The 15,101-nt window shown below is 38.7% G+C and overlaps 2 protein-coding genes across 2 annotated transcripts in view; one reads left to right on the forward strand and one right to left on the reverse strand.

Annotated features, from left to right (window-relative positions):
• The window catches only part of pphln1 (periphilin 1), a 43,120-nt gene that overhangs the window by 790 nt on the left and 27,229 nt on the right, over positions 1-15,101 (forward strand). The window contains exon 2 of the mRNA XM_077543800.1: positions 2,935-3,029. The gene's annotated coding sequence lies outside the window, so the exon portion shown is untranslated. The remainder of the gene's footprint in view (positions 1-2,934; positions 3,030-15,101) is intronic.
• gxylt1b (glucoside xylosyltransferase 1b) lies at positions 9,398-14,589 on the reverse strand. Its single transcript, XM_077544753.1, has 7 exons — positions 14,315-14,589; positions 13,323-13,524; positions 13,070-13,201; positions 12,748-12,999; positions 12,483-12,606; positions 12,134-12,306; positions 9,398-9,965 (listed from the first exon to the last, which is right to left on the reverse strand). Exons 1-7 carry the CDS (start codon positions 14,515-14,517, stop codon positions 9,804-9,806), a joined length of 1,248 nt encoding a protein of 415 aa, XP_077400879.1. The 5' UTR covers positions 14,518-14,589; the 3' UTR covers positions 9,398-9,803.

Consider the following 15,101-nt stretch of genomic DNA (forward strand, 5'->3'; position numbering starts at 1 on the left):
AGTCGCCACCAAAATTAACATGTACATCTCTACTTATGCCCACATCAATGTGTGAAAATATGAAAAGCCCCCAAATTAAGTTATACTTTTTATTTTTATTTTTTTTAAGCAGTGTGTGGTTAAAAGTGAATATAGTGCGATATAGTATATATAGTATAAGTGACAACACACTAAATATATTATGTATATAATACAATACTTTATGTGTTATGAGATGGGTGTTGTTAGGTTTGATTGATGAGATTAGTCCAGTGTAAAATATGTGCCTTGGCTCAATAGAGGTTGGGAAACCCTGGGTTAAAGCATATTTTCACAGGATGTTGGTTGACAAGACGCAGGGTCTAATCATGGAAATGGACTCCGCAAAACTGACAAAAAAGCCAACTAATTGTGATTCACGGCTCCAGATAGCAATCAGATAAAGTGATTAAGCTTTGCCTGGCCACATCTTCAAACCCGGCCCTCTCCCAGACCGCCCACCCTACCCATCCTCCTCCGAGGCTCCGTCATATCTTTCCCTTATTAATCTTTCTTTGTTTTGGAGCTGCGTTGCTCCCGCGGGAGCTCTTTCTTGACGCAATTAGGAGATTTAATTATTCCTCGACAGGGCTGTAAATCCAAACAATCTACGCATGTGTCCGCTGTCTTGGGCGCGATGTGTCTTGTTGGTGCACTTTAAAGGAAGGAAGACGTGCAGGACTGGGAATATCTCGCTTGTTTGAGCACTCTGTTGATAGTGAGGAGGAGGCAGACAAGGACATGTTGCAGAATTAGCGGAGCATGCCTGATAATCCAATATGTAGGAGCAACCTTTAATACACTTTTAGTTTTACGCACACCGTAAAAAAAGAACATGTCAAATAAATATTAGGGATGTTTGATGCCACATTTTTGTCACTCATGCTAAGTTTCAATACTACTTTTGATACTTAAAATTCCCCTACTTAAAAACAATGACATATCATTTTAAAGATATATATATATATATATATATAAATTGCATTTTACCTTAAAATTACATGTCAATTTTAAATAAATTTTACATTTTCTATTCTTCCAATTTGTAGTTCTTGACCGGAAAATGGCCACAAGAAGGTATCGGCCTCTGTCATGAGTACCGATACCTTGAAATAACGATACCGATACCTTATGTTAGCTCTGTCAGCATATATGAGTAGTTACGCTTTTAATTTCTTGCAAATGTGCTGTGTCACGTATGTTTGTGAGTCACACACTGACAGAATTAATTAACCGAATATTCTATTAATTTATAAGGTCTCAATTACTGCCTAAGTTTGAAGCCCGAAAGAATAATAGATTTGTTGGAAGAATGTCACACACGTTATGGGAGAAATATTAGTAAGTTGAAAAATGATTTCTGAATTCTTACTGTCAACAACAACAGTAGTCACACTATAAATTTGTGTCATTTGCTGCAATGAAAGAAAACACTTCCGTTTTATAAATGTGGGGAGTAACAGTAAAAAAAAAACAAAGTTTCAAGTAGAGGGACTAAAAGTGGATCATTAGATATTGCAAACATGTCTAAAAACATGAAAACATGGCGTAAAGGATAACCAGCCGGGCGGCGAGGCAATTACAGAGAGCTTCCATCAGCAGCGATGAACATGTAAAAATTTTAACTGCCATTGGCCAATAAAACATTAACAGTATCCGCCCTGACAGATGAAATGCGATGCTCGCTAGCGTAGAGATTCAAGGCCGCGCTGAATCGATCACGAATGCGCCACGTTGCAAACGCAACCCATTCAAAAATACTTTTATTGGTGCCTGTAAAAAAAAAAAAAAAAAAAAAAAAAAAAAAAAAACGGTAATCATCTTGAGCAAGCAGAATTGACTCTCTTTTGAGTTGCCACATTTGAATGAAACTGTAAGTTGAACAGTCTATATCAGCAATAAAATTGATTGGACGTGTAGAAGAGAAGTACAGAAAGACCCGATAGGCAAACTTGCTCATTATATTATGTTGTTTTCAAGTTATTAACTCATTCACTGCCATTGACGGCTATAAACGTCAAAAATTCATTTGAAATATTTCTATTAGTTTAACATTTTTTTCCCACTTTTGTTAACAAGAGTATGACAACCTAGATTTTTTTTATTTATTGTACATTTAGAATAGATTTAAAATTTGTGATTAATCGTGAGTTAACTAGTGAAGTCATGCCATTAATTATGATTTAAAAATTTCATTGCCTGACGCCCCTATTTTTTAAATAATATTTTCTTTAAAGAAGAAAAAGAAAGAAGAAAAGATTATTAAGAATTAGGAGCGTCAGGCGATTCAATTTTTTCGTAGTTAATCGCATGACTTCAGTATTAAACTCACGATTAATCACAAATTGTTCTAAATGTACTTTTTTTTTTTCTCTAAGTTTTCATACTCTCAACCCATAAATTATTATTATTATTTTAGTCTAAATATGGTATTCTGGTTAATATTGCGTTAGTGGAATATGAGTTAAGCAGCCATTTTTATCCATCTCAGGGAGCGGCCATTTTGCCACTTGCTGTCGACTGAAGATGACATCATAATTGCTCAAGGGCTCAGGTAACAACCAATCACAGCGCGACTTCAGAAAACAGGCGAGCTCTGATTGGTTGTTGCCTAAGCAACTGTCACGTCATCTTCAGATGACAGCAAGTGGCAAAAATGCTTCATAACTCATATTCCAAAAATGTAATATTAATCAGAATGTCATGTTTAGACTAGTGAGGTCACATATAACATGTTATTGTCAAGATTTTTTTATGGTTGACTTCCACTTTGCCACCATAATATATGATATATTATTAATACCTATTTGAGAAAAACTGCATTAGACAAACATGAAATAGAATTTCCGTCATCCTCATGCAAGACTTTTCAGTTTTCTTTTTCTTGTTTTGTCTGCCCCGCTCTTTGCTTCCCAGGCGCTGATTCCGTCTCCTTCTACTGCCGCTGCCTCACCTGGATTGACGCCATTGAGTAATTTGAGCAGAAGACACAAAGACTGGAAGGCCACACTGTGAGTTTGATTCCTTGCTATATAAGCCAAGCAAATCATCATAATTAAAATGGAGGTAATATGATTCTGTATTACATTGAATGGGACATCCTCTTCTTGTTTGTCAACTTTGCATTGTGCGGGAGGCGCGCAACTCTAATTTTGGGAAAAAAGCCATGACAAAAATGATTGCTTAAAGATCAGCGATGAAGCACAACATAGCTAACTAACTTTGCAGCCTTGGATAAATGTTGGTCAAACTCGGGTCACGTTCTGCGTTTTTTTTTTATCTGCCTCACTGCCTCCCAAAGTGTTTTCATATTGACTTTTCTCTTTTGCCTTCACCTCACGACCGCCACTCTTCTCTCCAGACAGTGCAAGATCCATTTTCTCAGGCTAGATAATCATGAGTTTTCCCCCCCAATTACATCCTTTTACCGCGTTCCCTCGTTAGGAAATCTCGTTAGTCGCCCTGCTCCCGACCGACTATACTGGTGATTGATCGCAAACAAAAAAAAGAAAAGCCATCAACCTCATATCCTTTCTCCGGAACATCAGGGCTTGATAAACAGGACTGATAAGCTTCTCTGAATGCATTTGATTACGCGGACATTGAAAGCCACCAGGGTGTTTTTTTGAACTGTTAGCTTATGCATTTAATCACTGACGTCATGTCTAGTGATAGACAAATCATCTTCATGTACAGTATGGCTGCCCCCCCCCCCCCCCTATAAAGAGAATTAAGCTGTAGTTCGATTGATTAATAGCCTGATGGCAGCATTCACACTTTAAACCGTCCATCGCACGGCATAACAACAACTTAAAAGGCTTTAATCAACACAGCAGATCCTTATCGCCATGGGAACAGATAGCAGGTGTTTTTCCACCTTTCCGGCTTGGACAATTACAATGTGTGAAACACACACACACACACACACACACACACACACACACACACACACACACACACACGTGTACAGCATGCTTCCGTCAATTGGTAGTTGGCATTTCATCTTGTCTTAACGAATTTCCCAAGTCTTACAAGCAGATCAATAAAATGGACCCAGGGTGTAAATTGACACCCGAGGGAGCCTCTGGAAGAGATAAGAGGGCCGCAAACGGGCAGGTTGGAATTTGTAGGGAAGTGGGGTTATTCCCCCCCCCCCTCAAAAAAAAATACAGCATAATCAGTGCAATTATTCGCTTAATTATTTATTTACTAAAAAAAATATTGTGTTTTTGTTTTTCTATCTATTCAACAACATGGTGACAGGAATAGATGGCAGAAGGTCCAATTAAGTTGAATACATCTTGCACTCAACTCGATCAAAAATGTAATAACTCAAAAATGTAATTCCACCAATAACTGATATTGTAATAACATTTTTATTAATACCGTATTACACCATTGGGGATTTATTATTATTTTCAGGTGGATCTTTTTTCTTCAAACTGATAAGGAACTTGACAGATAATGTAAGATATATGTTCACTTTCAGTCGAAAGTTCTACATTTTGTGTGTTGATAATCTAAGACTGCAAAAAAATGAAGTGTTAAAATTTTGGTATTAAATATTTCAGAGTTGATTTCAACTTCCCAAAGTGTATTTTTTAACACCATCTGATTTAAACGCCGGTCAGTATTGGAGTTATTTGACACAGTTGATCTCTTCAGTGTTAAACCAACTCTGCAGAGAGTTAATCAATGTAAGCTCCGCCCACTTGATTGCTGCCAATATTTCTGCTGTTGCATTATCGGTAGAAATATTATTGCAACATAGGTCGTCATGATTTTTATTGCATTATTGGTGAAATTATTAAACTACGTTATTGGGTTTAAATTTTATTATGTTACATTTTCAGGAAATTATTATATAGAGTGCTACAACTCTAAAAACTGTTGGGTCACTACTAGGGTCAATTTGACTGAACTTTCTGTGTTGTTTTTGTATAAATCGATCAAATTTTTGGGTTATTTTTGACCCAACTGCTTTTAGAGTGTTGCGTTCAACTAGACAGTCCTGATTTGTCATTTGCTCATTTGATATATATTGAAGTGCATATTGGCAGTTTGACATTCACAAAAATGCTTAGTTAATGGACTTCTTTGGGGAACTGTTAATACGAGGAGTATATTCTCAAGAATCACCAAAAAAAAAAAAAAGCATATACTTTTACAATTTTATTTTGACAATAGGTTTGCCGCCATTTCAAAGGCATGTGAATGAAAATGCATTTATTTTAGGCGCCACCAAATGCGTACAAATTAATCACATTGAGCATTTTACCACACTTCGCTTCCGTCTCACTAACTCAACTGAAAATGAGCCACTTGGATTCACTTAAACTGCGGCTAAAACACAAACTTGGCGGACATACAATACACCCCCCCCCCCACCACCCACCCTCATCCTCCTCCCCCATACACACTGAGACAATTGCCTGTAACTTGCCTCCAACCAGGCAGGTAATTGCTGTCTGCAGGGGGACAGGTGCCTCTACAATAGACCGCCAGTGTCCACGTAATTACCTAATTGAAAAGCTCGCAGGGGAAATGTATGTGTGTTTGAAGAGAGCGGATTTTGGATACATACTGTAGTAGCAGCATGCACAATTTAAAACAACTCAAACAGCTTCAGCTTTTATTTTTTAAGCCTTTTAGAATCTTTCAGTATCCTCACTATGCTTGAAAAAAAAAAAACATTAGAATAGATTTTTGAACCACTTCTGTCCTATTTTGCGGCCTCTCGTCATCATCCTTGGATGTCTTTTGTAGGCAACAACCTATTTTGGCTCTCAAGGCTAACAAACTCACACTGAATGGAAAATAGAGGCTGCAAATGTTCCATTAGCTGAAAAAAATACAATGTTTGCTTCTTTTCCTCTCGTAGTGTCAATCATATATGGGAATATCTTTTGCAGAAGTGACATTTTTGTCCTCCTCACTGACTATAAATATAATACTGATGTCCACATTTGGCAGAAACACTGAGATTTCCTTGAGCTGGCTCCCCCCTAAAGCAGCCAAACAAAAAAAAAAGTGGCCAGAAATCCTCAGTCTTGGCTCTATGTGGCATTTGCAGTCTGACAAGCGGGCAGAGCTCACAAGCTGTGAAGTAAATAAAGCAATCTGTGCAGTCTTGATGTGACCAAGCCGAGCAAAGATGTCACATTCCATCTCACCGGACATCAAACGTGCACACATTTGAATAAGGGGGGGGTTTGCTACATGACACGGACAGCCATGATATATAGACCCTATTACAACATGTAAATGCCCCCCTGCTGTGCAATGTACGAGCACACGCACATGCACGAGCAAATGTGCAGAAATAACACACGGAGTTGGAGCGGCCGGCTGTGTTTATAGTGTGCGCTTCCAGTGGAGCATATAAAACCCCAGTAAAATGACACGTTTTCAGGTATGAAAAAATAAACGTATGCACCCTCGCAGTTTAAGTTGTTTAACTTTGTAATCCAATAAAAAAAAATAAGTGTCAATAATAGGGCCCGATCAATATGCATTTTTTTTAGGACAATGCCGATACCGATTTTTGGCAGAAAAAAAAAAACATTGTTTAAAAATATATGTATAATGCATAAAATTATTTCCCCGCTCCATTCCTAATGTTTGCTATTAAGCTTCACTCTGCTTTGAATGACAAGTGTATAGTATGACCTTATCAAAAAAATGTCATGAAGTATACAATGCTATTGTATAAATTTATGTGTCAATAGTAAAACTATTCTTACTAGTTTACAACTGCTGTACTTGATATGTTTAGAGTACATAATTGGGCTGGAAAAATATCATGAGGAAATGTGTGTTATGACCAAAAAAAAAAAATCCTTGGATGTTTGCATCCTTGAATTCTGAGAAAATGTATTCTTTGAATCCTTGAAATAATAATCAACTTTAAATATAACTTGAAAGGGCAATGACAAAATAAAAATAAAAACGTGAAATAAGAATAGAATATAGTCAAATAATAGCAACTGGAAAAACGGTAAGAACAAATACTGACTGTTCCTGCGCGTTTTGGCCTCTTGGGGGCAGTGTGGTGCCGTGGATCCATGGTGTACACACTTAAAGTGAGTACAGAAGAAAGTTCAGATTTAATTCTATTACAATAGATGTTATTATTATTGTCGTGTGTTAATTTTACAGCTAACTCCAACTGGGATGTCATTAAACAGCTTAAAAGACGTTTGGGGGGCAACAAAATAACCTGAAAAACATACGCTACACACTTGCTAGTTGCTAATGCTACGTAAGCAATATGGTGCATTCGTGGTACTTTCACAGCGTCTGAAATTTTGGGTTTCTCCGAGGATAACGTTTTATGGGGGAAATAATCAGCCATTTGGCCTTAATTGACCGATTTTTTTTTTTCCGCAGATGTCTGAATTATATCATAATATAATATATATTATAATCGGCCGATTGATATAATTGGTCGGGCCCTAGTCAATAATTGATGACATAAAGCAACGATATCATTAAAGTCAGTAGAATCATGTGATTTGTCCGAGCCAGTCAGGAAGAGGATACCCAAAATACATAATTCAAATTACTTGTTTTGAAAGAACCCTTGTGAGGATAAGCAGTTAAGAAAATGGATGGATGGATGGATGTTTTGAAAGAAAAACATTACATGATATTAAGTACAATAAAAGAAAAATGATACATCTAAATCTATTATTTCGGTTTTTAGAGGTAAAAAAAAAAAAGCCAAAATAGTCAATACAAAATGTCCTAGCCTGGATCTGTTAGAACTTGAGTATTGGACATCTCTAGGTTGTGTTCTTTTGATGAGAGCGTTTTGTGTGTGCAACATCCAAAAGCAAGGGCACACAAGATGCCCTAATTGCTGCATTGCTTGTGACAGACCATACCCCCCCCACCCCTCATCAAAACACACTTGATCAGGCCTTTCAAAGTGCACTCATGCCGTCTGTCTTTCAGCTATTTTTTTTATGTCACAATATGGGGGAAAAAAATGGGCAACCTCACCTTGAGGTACTTCACGTTCACTCTTAGTTTTCTTTCTTTTTTTTTTTTGGCTGCTTAATATGCTGGAAAAGAAAATCACAGTTTGTGTTTTTACTATGATATAAAACATAGTTTGATAAACGCGTTGCCGGGATGGATAATATTGAATTTTACAACGTGCTGCTCAATTCAAGCCATTGTCTGTGCCTCCCTACGGGGCCTATAGTCTACTACATGTTGCATGGAGGCACAGCTCAATAAAAGTAATTGATAAGCTCTCATATAGATACATAGTGATGAATGACACCTATTTTTGATGCAACGTACCAATGCGCCCGGGGAGCAATACCCAGACGCCTGTATCCACCTCCTAATGGGGAAAAACATCAAATCATTCCCCTTAGTCAATGTTGTACAGTATCACAGCTCTAGGCCTCTGTTATTGGCCCATCACTTATACTTTATGAGCACCTCCGAGCTCGCTCACGCACACACAGTGGAGCACCTCAGGTGGTCTGCTTTTAGATTATTGACATGTGCATCGATCTGCTGCACAAGCACGCCATCCGTCTCCATTAGGTGCTTGGGAAGACTGTCTATTGTTGAAGCAACTATTAGCGTTGAAACTGCTGAAAAGGTGGAGATTGTTTTATTTTTGTGATTTTCAACTTGGGGGGGGGGGGGGGTAGTTTTGTTGGAACGCGGTCAGGAAACGGCGCTGATGCGTGAAACCCGGAAGTCGGAAGTGCGTAGCAACTACCCCTTTATACAGTATATAAAACTGACTGCCTTCCTTTGTTACTAAGGGTGTCACCGAGTTACAATAATTTAATATCAAAAGTAGCAAACCTTTCATCCATGAATAGAAACAATGTAACTATATTAAACCTTGTATGTACAAAAAAAACACAATCACAAGTGTTACTAGTAACAGCAACAAAGCCTCCTACGATTACCGTTGCTCTCTTGTAAGCTCAGTAGTGTGCACCAGAAGTGGTGAGAACACATTTCAAAATAAGAGTACTAACAGGAAGTACAATGTTAGCTGCCTTAATCTTGCTGGCTTAACTTGATTTGGTTAGTGTGTCTTTCTTGTGAAATTCAAAATGTCTTTTTTGCCCATTTTATGTTCATATACTTGTTCAAATAAACTAAGACAGTGCTCTTGTCAGAGCATTCAATTGTAAATGACATTTTTGATCAAATATCGTTCGAGGGAATGCTCATCTATTTTACATTTATACACAAACTGTAAAATTGTGTATGTTTATTAAAAAATGAGTCCCAGTCCGGCCCTGAATATAAGTAATACATTGTTTACATCAGTGGTTCTTAACCTGGGTTCGATAGAGCCCCAGGGGTTCGGCGGAGGTCAAGACACACAACGACACCATGGTTGTTTGTTATAAGTTCAATATTTCATCCTTTAATACATTCAAAATTGTTGTAACAAAATGTACTTTGGTTTAAAAAGTTCGCAGTGCACGTCCGACAAAAAATAGTAACATTATTGTAAATTCACAGTTAACAAAAAAAACAATAAAAACACATCATATAAAAACACACACGAGTGGAGTGACCTCATGAAAAAAATACGTACTAATTTCATCTTCTGATACAGTTTGTTAAATTCTCCAATATGGAAAGTGAAGGGCTTTCTCTTCAAGTTTTTTCTTTTCTTTTTTCTTTTTTTGCAGTTAGTCAATATGGCGGTTGTAGCGATAGAAGAGAAATTCAAGTAAAAAAAAAAAGACCAAATAGGCTTATCAGGTGCGCTTCGCAGAGGTACCATACGTCTAATGTCACCACTCGTGCTCCGTCTTCCTGTTAATGCCGACCAGGCCTTGCACCAGCGCCTTGGTGAACAACGCGTGGGATTTCCCGCAGTAGGTGTGCGTGGTCTTCAGCAGCTGCTCCTCCAGGGGGGCCAGCAGGGACGACACTGGGTCGGCGCCAAATGGGTACTAGGGTCAAATGGATCATCAGTTATTTAATGTACCTAACGAGTGACTCTCAAACATGAGCCAATAATTATTGTTGCAGCATTTAAAAAAAGGTGCACACCATCCTGCTTACCTTATCGTTACTTAATTAAATAATAAATATAGTGACCAAATCACTCATTTAGCAACACTGGCCGTGCTTTTTCTCAACTCTCGTCAGGATAAATATTGAATTTAATTCAACTGGATTAGGTTAAATTCCTTTCCATGCGAATATAAGTTTTGTGTGGAAGAGCTTCTCTAACCTATCAGTGACCTCAGAGCATACAAATCCCAACGCCACTACAAAAAAAAAACACAGTTTTAAGTGGAGCTTCAGGCAGCTTTGGTATAGCTGATATCTCTCAAATGGATAAATTAAAAAGTTAATCCGCGAGGAGCGCGTGGTGAGATTTCTCCCCCTTTGCTGTCCAGCGATAACGAGGAATGACTGGAGAAATTTCAGCGTAATGAGGGAGCTTTTACAGTGCTCAAAGGAAATCAAAAAGGAATTACCGCCCGTCTTATTTGCTTGCCACACCAGGTCACAGAGAAATGTGCCGTCTTTTTTTTTTTTACAAGCGCACGTGTAAGATGCTGGCCCGTCGTAAAGCGGCATTTACAGTTGCTGCTATTGATATCTATGTGAGAATGATGGGGCACACTCCCCATTCTATACATATAAAGTACATACAGTAAAAGACAACATTTTTTAAAATCGGATTCGCCGTAGTAATACATTCGCTGGTATAGAACATCCTTTTTTATATTTTTTTAACATCTTTTTTTTATGATTATACCAGAAAAAACTGAGATTCATATAAAATGTATGCAGTATTAAAAACTATTAAAAACAATATCAATAGAATTATTTATCTGTAGTGTCTTAATTGTTTAAAAAAAAAAAAAGGAAAATAAAGTGAATTTCTATAGGCTTGTGTACACAAATCACCTGTGGTGGTCAAAACCTTCATGGTATTGCAACAGTGTCCGAATGGGAGTATTCAGTGAAATAAAATCACCATAATTAGCTCTTTCGTGGTTAATTTATCCAATCCTGGGGTGGGCAATTATTTTTTAAAGAGGCCATGTGAGAAAGTGAAACAGTTGTTAAGGGTCCCCAATTGTGTTCTATATTATAACTCATTCACTCCCAGCCATTTTCAAAGAAGCAATCCCCTTCACTCCCGGCTGTTTTACTGGCTTTTGACTGATTTTGCATTTTTGGAACCTACCAAATAAAAGATTAAAGTCTCTTCTTTCATCAGAAAAAAAAGGAAGTATATTTCTATCTGTTTCCGTTTTGCAGCAATTAGCATTAAAATAAAGCTAAATTTCATCATAATTCACAAATCTGTTTAGAATTGTGAGTAATTGAGGTGTTTTTTCAACATGGCCCTGGTTCATCTCCTTTGCTCTGCTACCACCTGCTGGCCGTTTATGAAAATAACTACAATTTCTTCAACCATTTTTTGCAGTTGAGAGGCTGCACCTAAGGCTATGTATGCTCTAGCGTAAAAACAACATTAAAAATGTATAAATACGTCATTGGGACTCTTAAAACATTTTAAATTGAACGTATTTATACGTTTTTGGGAGCAATGAGTTAATTTAACGCAATGGTGGCCAAACTCCGGCCCAACGTTGACTTTTTAGCAGGCCGTGGCATATACGTAACATATATGGGGGGGCTGCGTGAAAAGTGTGGACGTCGGGACACAGCCCACCACTACGACGACTACTAAGAAAATGGTTTAGTACAGATATAAAGTTGAAAAAAACTATTTACATTAAATTGTAACTACATTTCACGTCATAAAGGTGAGTAAAAATAACAATGAAAAAGATAAAGATACAACTGAGGTGATTTTTGCACATCTGACATGTGGCTATATATCCCCTGGTGTATGTGATGGTTACTAGAAAGGCAAAGAGATTTGCTCGGATGACATCATTAAGTACATGCCAGCGCCGTCGTCAATATTATTACACTGCTGGTAAACAGCCCATAAACGTCCTCCCGGGATGGAAATTAGCTTTCTGATCACACCCTCAATTTGTGCAATCCTACGAATGAATGCTTCCAATTCTCATTGTTTTGCGTAATGACGCCAAAATATAAACGCTTACAACTGGGTACTTCAAGTCACCTTTTGTATGGCCTCGTAAACCGATCTGAAGGCGGGCTGCTTGTGGTCGTGGTACACGCCTCGGTTGCCGTGCATGATGAAGATCCCGTTGTCCTCGGCGGAGGCGCAGTTGCTGCCGTAGATGCAGTGATCCGGACGGTAATTCCACTGACATGGAAATTCCAGGAGGAGCTCTGGACAAACAAGCACACAAATGAACGTTTACAAACAGGCAATAAGGATACAAATGATTGCTTTCACGTGGAGGAAAGAAAATGTAGTTGTGGCGCCATCTAGTGGACACTTTGGTACAGTACAACCCTATACATCAACTGTGACTCAAATATGTATGACATGACGTGCTACTCACCAGGATTGTAGTGGAAAATAATATTTAAAAGATCCTGGTCTCCCCAGGTTATGTTGAGTTTGTATTTTTGAAGGAGTGGCATCAGTAGCTCCTCCCATTTGAGCCCCACGGAGGTCATATCATTCTGTCAGCATAAAATAAGATTTTTTTTTTTAGGCTTTATGTTGTAAGCCAGTACTTAATTCTCAACCAAGTACAGTACATGAGAGACATCTTGTGGTCACCACTTGTATTACAACAACAACAAAGCAAACCATCCCCTCACCTTAAAAAACATGTTCCTCAACCTTGTGAGATTCATAAGCATGACCCCCGAGTTGATGCCTGTCCTGCCGTAAAAAGGGTGCCGGGCGAAGCGACTGTACCAAGCGATGCGGGGTTCCTCGTGCTCAGGGGCCATGGCGGCCAGCTGCACGGAATCAAACCGAGACAGAAAATCCCACAGGCGGTCTACAGGTTGTAGGAATAGGATGTCGGAATCAACGTAGACTAAAGCTTCAACATCCTTTAGGATAAGCTGCGCACAAAAATAAGAATTACCAAAAATATTGGCTTCCCTCAAAGTTGTAGAAGTGTTTGCAACTCACAGGTAGAAAGAGTCTCTGGGAGGCACAGGGTTTGAAGAGTTTTTTCCACTCTGCTGCATTCTCACTGGGGAAGCGGATGGGGTAGACTGTGTAGTTGAACCTGGAGCGTATAAAAGCAGGCCAGGATTCCAACTACAACAGAGGAAACAGGTGATTAATAATTCCAGAATGCAAACCAACGCGAGTAATCAAATTCTAGATATCCTTTGGTTTGGATCTCTTTTTTTTTTTTTTTTTACAAATTAGTACTCACTGCTTCCATGAACCTGGCGTGCAGCTGGTCTTCGGCAAAAATGTGCAGGTGGAGGCACTTGATGCTAAAAAGCACTGCTGACTTTAACATGGTGACAGTCTCATCCAGCCTCTCGCCACAGGCCACCACTGCCAAGTCCATGCGGGGCTGGGGTCTGCTCTGGACACTTACCTCAGGCTGGCCCCTCTGACGCATAATGTACCTGAATGGCATGATATCAAAACAATCAGGTCAAAGGATATATTTGACTGAGCCCAATATCCATAACCAGAAAAATTCATACGTATATTATATATACTCATATATTTATATAATCTAGCCTGCCTTGATTAATTATTTTCAAACCTTGGCCTCAACATAACCAAAAGCCTTAGAATAATCTTCCAGTAATTTTGAACAGCTGTAGCTAAAATATTATGTATTGCACAAGCAAGATGGCAACCTGAATGGAGGCTCCGCTGAGATACAGCGAGATAGTGACCTGACTATAGAAAGTGCTGAGACAGAATCGTCAAGATTTTTTTTTTTTTTTACATTGCACCCTTCGGTCAGGCTTTTTTTTTTTTTTAAGAGAGAACTTTAGATGCTAAAATACTAAGAGCCCCTAACCTGAAATTTTAGGGGCGCACACAGTAAATCAACTTGTGAATATGTATACTGTATATAGTACTACAGTATTTTCATATGAACACTTCTATACATTCCTTGAAAATCACAATGTCTCATTTCCTTTATAGAACTGCCCATTGGGATAAGTCGTTGGTGACCCCACTATGCAATTTTCCGGAATGTACCTAAACACGTCATACCCCAAGTCACATGCATTTCGAATTCTCGCGTGAATCCCGTTTACGACCCAAGCTATGACGTAATAAGCTAGTGAGTTTTCCAATCCATTTTCTAAACATCTTGAGCCACAAATGTCGGGATAATTCAGTTGTCCGTCGTCCAAACGAGTAAATAGTGACGACGGCGTGTGTATTTCTACTGACCTGTTTTTCCGGTGTGAGCTTTGTGGCTTTGTTTTGTCTGGGAAGCCTTGCCTGGGTCCTGGGACTCTTGGGGGAACGTAAATCCTCTTCGCTCCGTTCGCCCCAGCCGACACATCCGCCTCAAAGAGTGTACTATAAACGTAGAATCCCGAAAACACGACGAACACCGTGCACATTAACAATGCACGAATGTAACGCCGCATTATGGAGTTTGAGCACGGAACTCGGGGCTAAAGTCATGACACACAACGACGCGAATAATTGACAAGCTAACAACAATGTGTAGGCATTTCCGGTTAGAGCTAAAAGAATAAGCTCCATCTGGTGTTATACCGCCTTACATCCTGATTAAAGAACGCTCTACAATGTTTTTTGAACAGGAGTTAATGTAAACAATGGGTGGCACTCTACACCACAAAATATATAGAATGCAAATACATATGACACGGTTGTTTGGACCTTTATTTTTTAGGGCAGAAGTGTTTCCGGGTTTGGTCTTCATTCGTTGTCGTCTCCTTATGAAGGACCCCAACAGATTCAAGAGGTCAAGATCCTAAATGGGGGAAGGGTGGGATACCCAAGTAAAGCTGATTCCTCCCCCTCAGTCAACTTTCATTTGATTTCACCTCTGAAAAGAACCATTCATGGCTATGGCTGTCTTTTGATTGGGGTGGTGGCTTTAGACAAGCAGCCCTCATGTTCATTTGCGTGTTAATGAAGTGGAGGTAAAATGAGGTTGTTTGTTGACATTTAAAATTGGCTGCTGGAATTCATAACTTCAGTATCA

The sequence above is a fragment of the Vanacampus margaritifer genome, chromosome 15 (genome assembly GCF_051991255.1).
Source record: "Vanacampus margaritifer isolate UIUO_Vmar chromosome 15, RoL_Vmar_1.0, whole genome shotgun sequence".
NCBI classification, from domain to species: domain Eukaryota; kingdom Metazoa; phylum Chordata; class Actinopteri; order Syngnathiformes; family Syngnathidae; genus Vanacampus; species Vanacampus margaritifer.

Bases quoted from the DNA above. Each gene is read 5' to 3' on its own strand.
- gxylt1b (XM_077544753.1), bottom strand. From the start codon at position 14,517: ATGCGGCGTTACATTCGTGCATTGTTAATGTGCACGGTGTTCGTCGTG. The intron at 13,000-13,069 runs GTGAGTTGCAAA...TTTTGTGCGCAG, and splicing joins CCCAGAGACTCTTTCTACCT to CTTATCCTAAAGGATGTTGA. The intron at 12,307-12,482 runs GTGAGTAGCACG...TTGTTTGTCCAG, and splicing joins TATTTTCCACTACAATCCTG to AGCTCCTCCTGGAATTTCCA.